The 14,226-nt window shown below is 45.0% G+C and overlaps 1 protein-coding gene across 1 annotated transcript; it reads right to left on the bottom strand.

The window, feature by feature from the left end:
* Nucleotides 1-1,017: 1,017 nt before the first annotated feature.
* EIF2S2 (eukaryotic translation initiation factor 2 subunit beta) lies at nt 1,018-13,073 on the bottom strand. The gene is made up of 9 exons (XM_051802809.1): nt 12,887-13,073; nt 8,513-8,696; nt 7,454-7,557; nt 6,380-6,515; nt 5,951-6,051; nt 5,319-5,467; nt 4,425-4,481; nt 3,911-3,996; nt 1,018-1,488 (listed from the first exon to the last, which is right to left on the bottom strand). The coding sequence occupies exons 1-9, from the start codon at nt 12,899-12,901 to the stop codon at nt 1,313-1,315; spliced, it is 1,008 nt and encodes a 335-aa protein (XP_051658769.1). The 5' UTR covers nt 12,902-13,073; the 3' UTR covers nt 1,018-1,312.
* Nucleotides 13,074-14,226: the final 1,153 nt, after the last annotated feature.

Raw genomic sequence — 14,226 nt, 5'->3', positions numbered from 1 at the left:
AAAATGTTTTTAAAGAAACCAACCATAAAACCTTGATTCTTGCCTTACAGTGCTGTCAAGTTTGCAAACAGCGAGTGACTTCCCAGCAAGGCTGTGCTCTGCATTAACAAAGGTTACAACTTAGTACAAACCTTTCAAGTTCCTGATTTTGGAGGAATTGCATCCAGAATGAGCACTTTCCCTGGGGAGGAGGCTGCTGTGCTCACCTGCAGGGGTGGGTGCTGTGACACCTTCCCCTCACCCTGGGGCACTTTGGCAATCAAGTGACAACTGACCCCCCTTAAGGTCCCCAGGAGGGACCTCACTCCCCCTGTGCATCTTTGTGCTTGACTGGGAAGACCAGCAGGGACAGCACTGAGTGTGTCCCCTCGAGACTCCTGACAGACTGTGAGCAGAGGGAAGTGCTCAGGATGATCCCGAGGCAAAATGTGTTAATTTGGAACTCAAACTACTTGGCAGCATCTTCTGTAAATTCAAGATTTATAGAAGACTGGGTCGCAGCCAGCACACAATGACATTTAGACCTACTTTTTTTTTTGTTTTGTTGCATTTAGATTCATTTTAAAGTGATGAAGAGTGCAGGACTTCAGAAATATAAACATTTCTCTATTAGAAATTGCAAACTTTAGTACTATGACACTATGAAAACTTACAGTACAGTTTACTGATTCTGTGTTAAGATTCAGCATCAATCTGGTGTCTGAAGTCTCTCAGAGCTACTTTTTGCCTAAGGCAGCAGTACCAACAAGTCCTGCTGTCCCTGTCTGTGCACCCAAGGGTGTAAAAGCACAAGCAGGTCTCATGCTGGCACAGCCCTGTGACTCTGGGACTGGTTTCTCTGTTTAATGACAGCCTAACTAAAAATCAGCTTGTTAGGGAAAAGCAAAATAACCTCTACCTTAATCTTCATTCTGGGTCTTGGACATAGCTCAGTGACATGATCTGCAGAACAACACACCAACCATTCCCACCAGTGCTGAGAGAGGAAACTGAAGGAAGAATCCAAATCCAAGACACTCACTGTTATAGGATCTTTAATTTATCTCGTCTTTTACACAAGTCTGAACGGATTAAAAAGCACCTCCTTTCCCATCACGTTCCTTACAGTTGGTAAAATATATTCAATGAGCAAATGTATGTGAACAGCTTGAGGATCTGCATCTTGCAAGGGTTTCACAGCCCAACCAACCAAAAGCCCCATTTCTCGCGGTTTTTACAATCTCGTTTTAACGCAACGGTCAATCCGCTCCTGGAAACCTGTCCAGTGCCACCTCCCCAGAACACTGTGCACAATCCAGTGGTGATTAGCAGACTAATTAGCTTTGGCACGGAGCTGGGCTCTCTTGCCTGTGACAGCCTGGAAGCCTGTTTTGATGCTGGCGACGGAGCAGCGGGAGTGGCAGGTCTCGCACTGCAGGAAGTATAACCTGGTGTCCTTCTGCAGGATGGTGTCCGGGGAGCGACACGTGTGGCAGGTGACATACTCCTCTGGGGGGGAGAACACAGGGGCAGTTAAACATCAGGCACGTGAAGTCATCACTTCTTGAGAGTTCAGGCCCAGAACACTGTCAAAATGCACCTGCTAACTCAGAAGGGCTTGCTGTGGGAACCCAAAGGTTGCCCCCCAGTTCCCAGGTTAATAAAGATGAGGTTTCGTAGGTGCTTGTTACCTAAAATCTAAGAAAAAAATTCTCTGCACAGTTTTGGGGACAGAAAGGTAAAGAGCAGTTCTTTAATTAAAGGAATTCTGAGTATAGAAAGGTAGAGAGCATTTAAAAGATAATGCAGACAAGTCACCACTTCTTGAGCCTTTATTCCTGAAACACTTCAAATGCATCTGCTAACTCAGAAGGGCTTACAATGAAAAGCTAAAAATTGCCCCCCCATTCCCAGGTTAATAAAGATGAGGTTTCATACTGTACATTATGCACCTGTTACTTAAAATTGAACAAAACACTCTCTGGATAATTTTGAGGGGAAAGTGCAGTTAAAAGATAATGCAGCCAAGTCACCACTTTAGCCTTTAGTCTTGAAACACTGTTAAAATCCATCTACTAACTCAAAAGGGTTTACTAAGAAAAGCTAGAAGTTCCTGCAGTTCCCAGGTAAATAAAAATGAGGTTTCATATGGTACATTATGGACTTGTTACTTAAAATCTAAGAAAAAATTCTCTGCACAGTTTTGGGGATAGAAAGGTAAAAAGTAGTTCTTTAATTAAAGGAATTCTGAGTATAGAAAGGTAGAGAGCATTTAAAAGATAATGCAGACAAATCACCACTTCTTGAGCCTTTAGTCTTGAAACACTGTTCAAATGCATCTGCTAACTCAGAAGGGCTTACAATGAAAAGCTAAAAATTGCCCCCCCATTCCCAGGTTAATAAAGATGAGGTTTCACACTGTACATTATGCACTTGTTACCTAAAATTGAAGAAAACATTCTCTGGACAATTTTGAGGGTAAAGTGCAGTTAAAAGATAATGCAGCCAAGTCACCACTGCTTTTGCCTTTAGTCTTGAAACACTGTTAAAATCCATCCACTAACTCAGAAGGGTTTACTATGAAAAGCTAGAAGTTGCCTGCAGTTCCCAGGTTAATAAAGATGAGGTTTCATATGGTACATTATGCACTTGTTACCTAAAAACCTAAGAAAACATTCTCTGCACAGTTCTGAGGACAGAAAGGTAAAGAGCAGTTCTTTAATTAAAGGAATTCTGAGTATAGAAAGGTAGAGAGCATTTAAAAGATAATGCAGACAAGTCACCACTTCTTGAGCCTTTATTCCTGAAACACTTCAAATGCATCTGCTAACTCAGAAGGGTTTACTATGAAATCCTAAAAATTTTCCCCCCATTCCCAGGTTAATAAAGATGAGGTTTCATTATGGACTTGTTACCTAAAATTGAAGAAAACACTCTCTGGACAATTTTAAATATAGGAAGGTAAAGAGCAGTTTTTTAAGGGCACAACATACATATTGCACCCCACACAGCAGAGGCCTCACAATTTTAGAACACAAGCTGCTTATAATATTTAATCATCACATCACAGGTTACACCCAGTTCCCAAACAGTCCATCCCATGGGACCTCCCTCAGGCAACACCTCCTGAGCTGGGTCAGGGGTCTCAAAAAGACCACCTTCTTCCCACCTTCATCTTCATCATGATCCTCTGCTTGGACCAATGTCAAGGCCTCTGGGTCCTCTCTGAGTAGTTTTGACTAGGTTATATCAAGCAATGTGTCCTTTCTAGGTACATTCTCTACAAATAAGATGTTCTCTGCCTTGCTGAAAATCTCTATTGAAATCCTTGACAAGAAATATTAAACAATATTTCAAAAATTTGGTACAAAGGGTGTTTACCTAAAGGTTCTAAAGTGCTAAAAAGCTGTGCTAAAATCTATATGTGTTCTAAGGCATCACACTGACACTGGGATTTTCAAAATAATAACCAGTTAAATCTTCCCACTGTTGTTCCCTCAGTTCCTCTGCTGAAGCAGCATTCCCAGGTGTCAGCAGCTCTGGGGCAGGCACAGCACTAAATATTTTGTTACATGTAATGTGGACAAGAGCCTTCTGCCCAGCAGTGACACACACACTGCATCTGCTAATTAATGTGTACAACAGACTTTAAAATTAACAATTACTGGTGTTTGCCATAGTCCTCATCACAGCCAAGAAATGAAAACAAGCAGTTCTCAAATGCTCTCCCTGTTTTCCTTGGCATGCTTTAATGCATGACAGGGTATGACATATGTGGTTACAGTAACCCTGGTAGAGCCACCAGTATTTGAACTATCTCATAAATTATTCCATATTGCAAAAAGTTGTGGCTGGTTAGCCCAGACTGTCCACTGTGCCCACACACACGGGCCTGAGAGAAATCTGTAGTGGCAAAGGGAGTTCTACTTACTGATATATCTTCTCAAGACATTTTCTATCTGTTTTTGCTGGAATCTTCCTTTGATTACAAGCTGGTTGTTACCATCTATTGAGCCACTAATTTAAAAGAAAAAAAAAAAATCAATGGGTTGATTTGCAGAAGATGTGAAGTGTTAAAACAAGTCATGAACACGAAGAGAGGTTCTTCAAGGGAAGAGTAAGACTGAGTTGCTTTGGGGGGAAAAAATGCAGAATTCTGAAGGCATTTAAAATCCTGCAGGAAGTTTTGCCCAAGCAAAAGCAAACCCCAGCACAGTTAAGGTTCCTAATCAGAAGAACTTTGAGCTGAGAATTAACACAGCTCTCTAGTAAGGTGTAATCTGAATAATAAGATCATCTTCTAAACATTCTAATGTAGTAAATGGAATGTTTTGTCACATTCTGGTTTCTAATTTTTTAAGTCATCTGGAGCACAAGAGACTCCAAAGCCCAATCAAATGGGCATTTGTTATGTATCACTATAAAACACAGCCCAGCAGCCTTACCTTGTACCCAATTCTGCCAACAAAAATGCCAGGAGATGTTTGGGCTGACGATGTAATCTAAAAACAAAGGAACAGTATGTTTAGCCTTCCCCCTTCCAAGAAATCTGGTATTTATACAGGAATGGCAGGGGGAAAATTACCAAGTCTAAAAGGGGGCAGTGCCAGAGGGTCTGCACCAAAGACAGTGGCCAAGGACACAAGAAACCTGACCAGTCCAAACAAAAAAACCCTCCACCATTCCCCCCAAACCAAACTCACAGTTACAGTGACTATTGAAAATAAGTTTTCTATTTGAGATTTTCCATTCTTACTCTCCCATCCCCTGAAAAAAATGCTAGTAGCTACCATTAAAAATCCCTCTTAGTACAGTGCCCAGATCCTCAGTGGGGATTTCAGCAGGACTGTTTTCTGGCACACACATGGAACCAATCAGAGCTGCATTCCCAGAAGTGCTCACAAAGAGCAGAATTGCCTTCACAAGACATAATTAAGCCATAGAAAGCACTGCAGAAAACAGTGGGAAAACATTACTGGACTCCAGACCATTTACCAAGAGAACAGTATTTGTAGTCAGCTCAAATTAGAAAGAACTTTCCCCACCCTCCTGCTCAACACTTGCAAATAAATATCACTGGTGACTGGACTTGATAAAGGCCAATGAACTCCCAAAGTTTCAGTCCAAGAGGCCCATGCAGCAGCCCTGCCACTGTCCTAATTTAAGTATAAAAAAAGAAATTATCTCAATAAATCATTTTCATAAATATCTTCTCCCAGAGAAATGGAGAGGTAACGACTAAAATAGCTTCTGATTTGCCAGAAAACATCCCTTCAACACCCCAGCCACGAGCACAGAATCCATCTGCTATTCCTGGGAAATCCAAAGAGCACACTTACAATTTGCAGATATCTGTGAAGTTGACAAAAGATGTTTTCTTGGTCCCTACTCTCACAACCTGGGGGGGCTTCATGACAAATTTCCGTTTTTCTCCAGCCACCATGTCCGGGTTTTTTTCCCGCATGATGTTAAAAACTCTATTGAGCAGCTGCAAGAGAAGGGATTCACAGCCATGAGCAGCTTGAATTTCTCAGGTGAGCCCCTCACCTCCAAAAACACCTGAACCAGCATTCACAGTGAGTATCACGCTGTCTTTGCTCACCAGCATTTCCTCATGTGCTCTGGAACACCCTTCAGATGCTCTGATAAATGCAAAACTAACACCCTTCAGATGCTCTGATAAATGCAAAACTAACACACTTCAGATGCTCTGATAAATGCAAAATCCAAACACTGTTTCCCCCAGGGTTTGCTTCACAATGACCAGCACCCCAGCCCACCTGCAGAGGTGTCTGAACTATCACCAATACTGCCCCGTGTGATAATTAACTGTGACAGAACACAGGCTATGTTGTTTTTCTGTTCCTGACCCTCTGAATACAAGTCCTTTAGGTTAAAAATAGGCAAGATAAGGCTCTACTGATGCAGATGAACATGGACAATGTTTTTTAAGAAGTCTTTGGAACCTTACCTCATCATATGTGTAGTCCCTTTCCGAGCCTGCCCACGCAGGTCCTGACTGAAGGCTAAAAGAAATTCCATCATCTTTTTTGCTGTCTTCATCCTCAAATGCTGTAAAGGAAGGTTTTGGGGATTCATTAAAAAAAAAGAAACACTGTTTGACTTCATGCTTACAGCATTTCTAAAAGGGACATCAAAGAAGATTCCACTAAGGTGTGGACTCAAATCTTCTCTGTTTGTCTACAAGGGACATCAGCACTAATGAGAAATTCATACAGGACGTTTTTCTGATAAATATAATAGTTTTTCTGATAAACATAATAGTAAAGGTAGTAAAGTGACTTTTGGAACAAAAAAGGCACTTGAACAGAACTTATTCACCTACAAGATGGATTACATTTCCCTTTCAGCACCTCACTGAGCTAGGTTATACTTCTACCTTCATCCTTCTCCATTATCTCATCTTCATCTGGAAACTTCACATTCTTCTTTTTCTTCTTTTTATTGCCCAGCATGATATCAAGGTCATCTTCAGGTTCTACTGCCTCTGGCACATCTCCTTCAATTTTCAATTCCTGCAAAGAAACAGGACTACAGTTTAAGAGCATTAAACACCAATCCCCACTGCACAGCTTCACAAACCCCACGAGGGGCACACTGTACCAGGTGGATACTGGTAACATCCACCACAGCCCTGGAGCTCAACAGGGAACAGTGGAATTAAGGATGTTGAAGAGAGTCCTGCACTCCTACCACAGGCAGGGCCAGATTTTTACCCTCTGGTCTGACTTCAAGGACAAGGTCATGCTATGCTCAAAGGCAACAGCCATTTGAGGGCATAAGGGAACTAAACACCCTCCCCAGCAGGCAAAGTTGTGCTTCCTGCAGCCACCCCAGCTTATTACCACAGTTCTGCACGTGGGGAGAACACAGAGCAAGTATTCTGTCTGTCTGGGGCAGATCACAAGGACATTTCCTTCCCCAAAGGGCAGAATCTGAAGTGGAGGTTTACATGTAGCATAACATTTCTCTGTCCTCTCTGGGCTTGCCAGTGACATGTGATACAAAAACACCGCTTGGAATAAAACTCCAGAAGAGTAAAAATATCTCCTACACCTTCTGGAACATGGCACAGGAGCCAATCCTTCCTAAAGACAACACCAGAGGGAAAACAGAGTTCTTGGCAGGTGTGTGCACTTCGTTTGCAGGGCTGGCCTTTAGAGGACTGTTCTGTGCATGGCTTCTGACATCCATTTACTTCTCTAACCCCAAAAGACAATTAACCTGGAGGCAAATCAGCCCTTACTGCAGATTGCAGAACTACTCCTGATTGTGCAGAGCAGTCAGGTTTTGAGCAACGTGTTCATCAGAACCTGCTGCATGTGAAAGATATGTAAAGTTTCAGCATGAACACAACAACAGATTTGAAACAACTCCTGCACTGCCAAGCCCAAGAAAAAGAAAGCAAGGAAGTTTTCACCATAGTCAGAACGGTCTAGTTATGCAAACAAACCTTTACACCTTCTTCTGCTTCATCTATATCAAATATCTTTTTTGTTTTTTTCTTCTTTTTCTTTTGATTGAAGAAGTTTAAGTCATCCAAGTCATCTGTTGTATCTAAAAAAACCCAGAAGATTGATTAAAACAGTATAACTGAAGAAACAGTTCAGAACTTAAAGTTTCTAATTTATATCCAAATCTTCAAAACATTCCAGTAAGACATGAGCAATGATCTCTATGGATATCCTCCAGGTTTATAAGAGAGTGTTCCCCTCTGACCCAAAATACCTCAGTACTGTTTCAGTTTCTGCATCTTCTAACTGCATCTTCTGATTTTTAAGTGTTTAATCTTTCTTTTTATTGTACAAGAGAAATTAAGTCACTTTTGTCATTACAGATGCTTGATCAAAATAAGAAGAAAACTGTAGGAGGAAGGTAGAGTTTCTTTGGTCTACAGCAGGAGCCAATTTTACCAACAAACTGGATTTAAGTGAACAGAACCCCCTCAATCAGGTCATCTTGAAATGCCATTGGCCTCAATTTAAAAAGTAAGCTTGTATACACAATTTAAAAAGTAAGCTTGTATACACAATTTAAAAAGTAAGCTTGTATACACAATTTAAAAAGTAAGCTTGTATACACAATTTAAAAAGTAAGCTTGTATACACAATCACATACTTATTTCCTGAAAGATTCCAAAGAACACTCCAGTTATCACATTCACATTTATCAAAAAAACTAGAAACCTTTTAAACCATGTTTCTGTTATTCACACTATTGCTTAATCACTCCAATGAAAAAGAACCGTAATTATGGAATTACTGCATGTGGAACATGTGAAACTTCACCCTCACTCTTTTGGAGAGTCTCTTTTCATTGCCTCACACAAAAAGAAAATGGAAATTACACAAGCACTGGGAGCTTGGTGGATGTCTGTGATTTCAAGCAGGAGGGAAATGTGCCCTCTGAACAGGCAGCAGAGATCACTGAGAACAAACCAGGGCTCTGCAATCACACCCTGGGATGCCAAGGCTTGTAGTCTCAAAATGCCACTGTGGAGAGTTCATCTTACCTTTCTTCCTGCTGTCTTCTTCATCTGCTTCCACGTCTTTGTCTTCTGTTGGCTCTGGTTCAACTTCCTTTGTTTCTGATTGCTGAGTCTCCTCTGTTTGTGTATCTCCTCCTCCTTCCTCATCCAGCATAAAGGGCTTCTTCTTTTTCTTCTTTTTCTTGCTCATAGTAGGGTCAAAAATCATCTGGAAAAGTCAAAGAGTTCCTTAGCTGCACAATAATCACCTGTCACTTCATATTTAGAACACCTGGAAGTTTCTCTCACCATCCCCTCCGTTTCCCAAACTGTTCCTTGCCTTCAATCTCAACTGTTTATCAGCTGCAAGGGAAGACCTGCTTGACAGTTTCCAGCTTCAGCTACTTTTCCTGTACTCCAAGTTTCCTGCCATCCAGTATGTAGTTATGAGTTTAGTTGAAAATCCATTAAAGCTGTGACTCTTTGACAGCCTGGCTACCAGCTCCTTCTCCATTTTATTACCATTCTGGACTCCAGTTTTGCACTAAGGCTGTGCACACTCAGCATCACTGAAGCACAGAGTCTGATCAGGAGTCACTTCCACTTGGGAGACACGTTAACTTCCAGATTTATTAAAGGCAGGATCTGGCAACAACTCTCTTGACAAGGACACTCTGGACTAGAGGCAAACCTACAAGGGGCTGGTGACACAGACCTGCCTCAGCTCCAACACCACGAAATGGCAAAGGTCTGAGCTCTTCCCCCCCGGGGGAGAGACTGAACCTCAGACACCAAGGGATTAAAAGCTGTTAATGAGCTCTTTAGCCAGCAAAGCAGCTTAATTCCCCTAGTCTGACTGTGAGGAAGGCACTGACCTCAGAGATTCACTTTTAACCTATTCATCATCTGCAGACCTGAGGTGTTTTACACACCAGCTCTCCAGTTTTCCATTAATGCTTTAATTAATGTAACACATTAATGCTTCTTACTTTTGTCATCTCAGTGCAAGGTGACATCAGCTGTTGGCCAGCTCTATTACTCACACCTGCCCATACAGTCACACCAGAGTATGGATTTAACACAACAATTTTAGACACTCAGTGAGATTTTCTCCAGTGTTCTTCTCATCTAGTAATGGAAGAGTGTTCTCACAGAGTTCCAATTCAGCATCATGAACAGCCTCTCTCAGGAAAGTGAGGGTGCACTTCACCAAAGAGCAGCTCTCTGACTTCAGTTACACCCTGCAAGTCTGGGGCCTTCCCTCCCCCCACAAACCCATTTTTTCCTTGCACTTCTCCTTCTCCTCCACAAGACATTCTTGTGATATTCTTCCAATTTTCTGCAAAGTACATGTTTCATAAAGGCTCTACTAAAGGCAGTAAACTGCACACAGGGGTTTCTGAAGCACAGCATCCCAAAAGTGTCCACATATTTGGCACACTGAGGCTTTCACACTGCTCAAGTGTGTCTTTAGCTGCACACACTGTGCTAGAAGGATCTTCTAAAGAGTTCTGCCAGAGGGCTTTCCTCTGATGCTTCCTCAGACACTGCTGTGAATCATGCTCTTGTAATGCACAGAAATCACAGGGTATGTCCAACTGGTTACACTGTCTGTAACCTCCCCAGCCTGCTGGGACACAAGGAAAGCTGCTCCAGCAGCAGAGTCCACAGTTCTGGGAACAGGCACAATGCCTGACTCATTTCCATGAAGATGCTTTGCAAGACTGAAGAGGTTTTTATTTCCTCATGTGAAGCAAACATAAGATCAGATGCAAGAGTTTCTAAGAAGGAAACTCAAATCACTCTTCCCTTTGTGAAGGGAAAGACACCTCTCACTCTGAACCACCACAAAGGATCTCTTGTGTCTGCAGAGACAGGCTGTGACTTCAGCCCAACCACACTAAACTCCAGTCAACACTCAAGGACAACTCCTGGATGCAGGAGAGTGGCTTTCCAGCACTAAAAACAGGCACTGGCCTTGGGCAAGGCACTGCTCTGAGGGGCCGCCCCAGCCAGGGCAAGCCAAGCTTCTGCAAACCCAAGACTTACTCTTAACATGCCACCTGCTCACAGGAAGGTGATGTAAGACCCCACAACCTGAGGAGGAAGAGGAGGCCTGTGCCTGAAATGTTTTGTTCATCAAGGGCAGAGCCTTAGGTCACACAGGCTTAGACAAGTCACGATACAAATGAACTGGCCTGACAACCAGGGCACTCCATGTCTGGGCTCTCTGAGCTGGATGCTTCAGAACTTTCTTTGTTCCTTTTCTCTACTCAGTATGTTTTGTTAGTTATGATGCCATTTAAGTGTTGAAAGTTGGAGGTTTCTTACTGAACTACAGCCCCAGGTCCAAACACACCAAACATCAGTGCTCTTCCTGTGCAAAAAGGTTTTAAATTCCCATCCTGTTTCTGCTCTCAGAGCCAAATTCCCATATGGGGTTTTCTCCTCTGCAGACCAAATGGTTCTTTCTCACATCCAGCTCCATGTACCTGCTCCTTCTTTCAAATGCCTACAGCCAAAATCCCAACATACAGAAACTAGCAAGTGAAAGAAAAGAGGGGAAAAAAGTATCAAAGATTCACAGTCCAAATGCAACTGTTAAGACAGAAGCCAAGGTTACTCTGAACTGCTGTGACAGTGGCAAATGCTGAGGATTCTAACGGAAGTCACGAATAAATCCCATTTCCTCATCTGAAAAAACACAGGCATGGGAAGCAAACAGCAACCCTGCCCTGATCAAGTGAGCTCAGGAATGCTTACACTACACTGGCTTATGTCTATGATGAGATGCAAAATTATTAAGACCAATCAGCACCCAAATTTTCTCAAAACACAGCAATCTCTAACACTATTGCCTGGAGTTTCACAAAAATACAGGATCTAGAGAACTTTCCCATCTCTGGTGGGATTATACACATTGCAGGATCTTTAATAAACCAAACAGATGTTAACAGACTGATTCCCCTCACAAACCAGGCCTGTGCTGCCCCTGCTGTGCCACAGGTCTGGGCAGCACCCAGTGGTGCTCCTACCAGGGAGCTTCATTTGGTCACAGCTCTGAAAACGTTAAGCTACAGTTCAATACCACAAAGTTTGTACCATCTACACCAGCTCAAGGTGCCAATTTGTCTCGATGTGTCTTCACTCTCCTTAACTTTATAGGCTTCAAAAAGTTTCACCAGCTTACCATCAATACCAAACTATCCCGCTCCCAACAACCAGATGTTGGGAAGGCACACAGACTCTCACAGTACATGAACTGTCACTCTGAGTTCTTCAAGTTCAACGCTGTTACCTGCTATTATGTGTCACTCTGACACATAAAGCAACCCACAGAGGTAACTTCACTGTCCTACAGATTGCAGGGATCACCTCAATGGCAAAAAAAATTCATTATGCAAGAAAAACAGTCTTGCCGGTACTTAAACTAAACCCAAAGCAGGGCACTCCATATGAACTCCATGGTCCTGGGATCACCTGAGTCAGGAAGCACCTGATGCAAGGATTGCTGAGTGCAGAGTACAGCCCAGCCATCACAACTGCAGCTCCAACGACACATGGGGCACAGAAATGCAGCATATTCATTCTGGATGTTAAAGCAGCTGAGTAAGTCAGTCTCGGCTCCTTTTAAAACTATTAATAATTTTTCTTCTATATTACGAACGACAAATTATGACCTGCCTACCTCCAAGGCTTGGGTGCTCACTTTGCTCTGAAGGAAACAAGCCACGCGGGTATTTGAAACACCAGCTGAGAGATGACACCAGCCCAGGAGCAGAATCCATCTCATGGATGAATTCATCTCATGGGTCCAGCCAGGGCACCCCAGGCCACACAGTCACCCATCACTTCAAACACGTAAAACGGGCCTTTTCGCCACGAGAGCGAGGGAAATGAGGCCAGTGAAGGTGCCAACACACGGCACCTACAACACCCGAAGAATTTCTCAAAGACAAACGAATCAGCTCCCCTGGAAGTGTGTCCGAGCCAGCACCAGCAGACCCGGAAAGCCTGAAGTTATCGCTTGTTACGATGGAGCTATTTAGTTCTCTGGGTTATAGACCAAGATTTAAAGCTCCATAGACATGGGGAAGTGAACTGGCTACATGGTAGAAGGGCATAGAACACAACGAGAAGCGCTGGCGGGGCCCTCCGCCTCCCTCCCCGGCCTCCCCTCGCTAGGGGTGGCCGCCGGCGGCACCCGGGGAGCTCCAGGCCTCCGCAGCACCCGCGGCCCCTTCCCAAAGCCGCGGTTCCTCCGGCCGTCCCGGCGGGACCCCCGGCCCGCCCCGGCCCCGCGCGGGGCGGAGGCCGCGCCCGCTCAGGCCTCAGGCCCGGCGCCCACATGGCGGCGGCGGCGCCGGCGCGGCGCAGGCCCCGAGCGCGGCTCCCCCGGCGGTGCGGGCGGGTTCTCACCTCGTCGCCGGACATGTCGGCGGCCGGGGGGTGTGCGGGAGGCCGGGGGTGTGTGGGTGGGTCGCTCTGTCTGTCCGTCGGTCGGTCCGTCGGCCTGCGGGGCCCGCGGGGGTCAGTCCGTGCTCGGCTCTTGCATCAGCGCCGCGCGCCCGCCCCGCCCGCGCCTGCGCGGTGTGTGCGTGTGTGTGTGTGTGTGTGTGTGTCTGTGTGTGTCTGTGTGTGTGTGCGGGGCGGGGCCCGCGCTGCGCACGCGCGGGGGCGGCGGCGGGAGCGCTGAGGGGACGCGGGGCGGAGGGGCCCTCGGGCCGCGTTCGAGCGGTCCCGGAGCCCGCGGGAGGGAACGCGGCGGAGCGTTAATGTGAGCGTCTGACTGTGGCCGGCAGGATATCCCACGCTGTGACGCGGAGGCGCAGGGGTTGCCGTGCTCGCCTTCTTTACCCATCACGGGTCCTGCCTTTCGTCGTCCCTCATCGAAGAGTCCTCAGCCAAAGTGCGTCACTCTGCACTTCATCATCATGGCTGGGCTTCGCGAACCAAGCTTTGAGAAGGATTCTATCCATGCTTGCTACAAACGCGCTGGTGGCTGAAAAGGCCAATGCGAGACGGACAAGTCCGGTTGCAAAAGGCACAGCGGAAGGTTTCCTTAGGCGGTATTGGCAAGACACCGTTATTTCTGCATTGTCTTTTCCCCTCAAGAATGATCCTGCGTGTGTTCTCAAAAGAAGCAGCAGCGTTATAGATGCTGTGTCTCCATGTCTCCCGATTGGAGGCCAGAGCAGACCAGTTATGATGATCAATATGGCCAAGGCTGAGATGTTGTTTCATGGAGTTCTTGTATCTCCTCTTTGGGGCTCCTCTCTTGCGGCAGCCGGTGGCAAGTTCACCACAGAGCACGATCTTAGGGAGGGGGTGGTTGGTCCTTCATCCTGGAGACGTGCCCTGCCCAGCCCAGCTGTGTTCTCAGCAACATGGCCTCAATGCTTGTAACCACTGCCTATTCAAGAACAGATGTATTAGTCATGTAATCAGTCCAGTGGATGTTTACAATTGTATGGAGGCAGCGCTGATGGAAGCACTTACTATTGGCCAAACTCTGAAACACAGGATTTCTGCAGTTTAGTGGGTGTGCTCTAGTGAACAGGAGCTCAGCAGATGCAGCAACTTGCTGCCATCCCCAAAATGACTGTCGTGGAGTTTCCTGATTTCAGTGGATGTCTTTGTTATTCACAAAAGCACCTTCTGAAACTTCTCTCTGTTGCAGTACAGAAGTGATAAAGGTGCCAGAAAGATAAGGTGTTGAGGCAGAGGTAGGTAATGCTCCATTCCAGATCACAGAACGG

This window comes from Manacus candei, unplaced genomic scaffold (assembly GCF_025592945.1).
Source record: "Manacus candei isolate 608988 ecotype Guabito, Panama unplaced genomic scaffold, ASM2559294v1 h1tg000057l, whole genome shotgun sequence".
NCBI lineage: Eukaryota > Metazoa > Chordata > Aves > Passeriformes > Pipridae > Manacus > Manacus candei.
This window is presented reverse-complemented; position numbering and strand designations above follow the sequence as displayed.

Bases quoted from the DNA above. Each gene is read 5' to 3' on its own strand.
- EIF2S2 (XM_051802809.1), bottom strand. The intron at 5,468-5,950 runs GTAAGGTTCCAA...CTTCTCTTGCAG, and splicing joins GGGACTACACATATGATGAG to CTGCTCAATAGAGTTTTTAA. The intron at 1,489-3,910 runs GTAAGTAGAACT...TCTCCCCCCCAG, and splicing joins TGTCTTGAGAAGATATATCA to AGGAGTATGTCACCTGCCAC.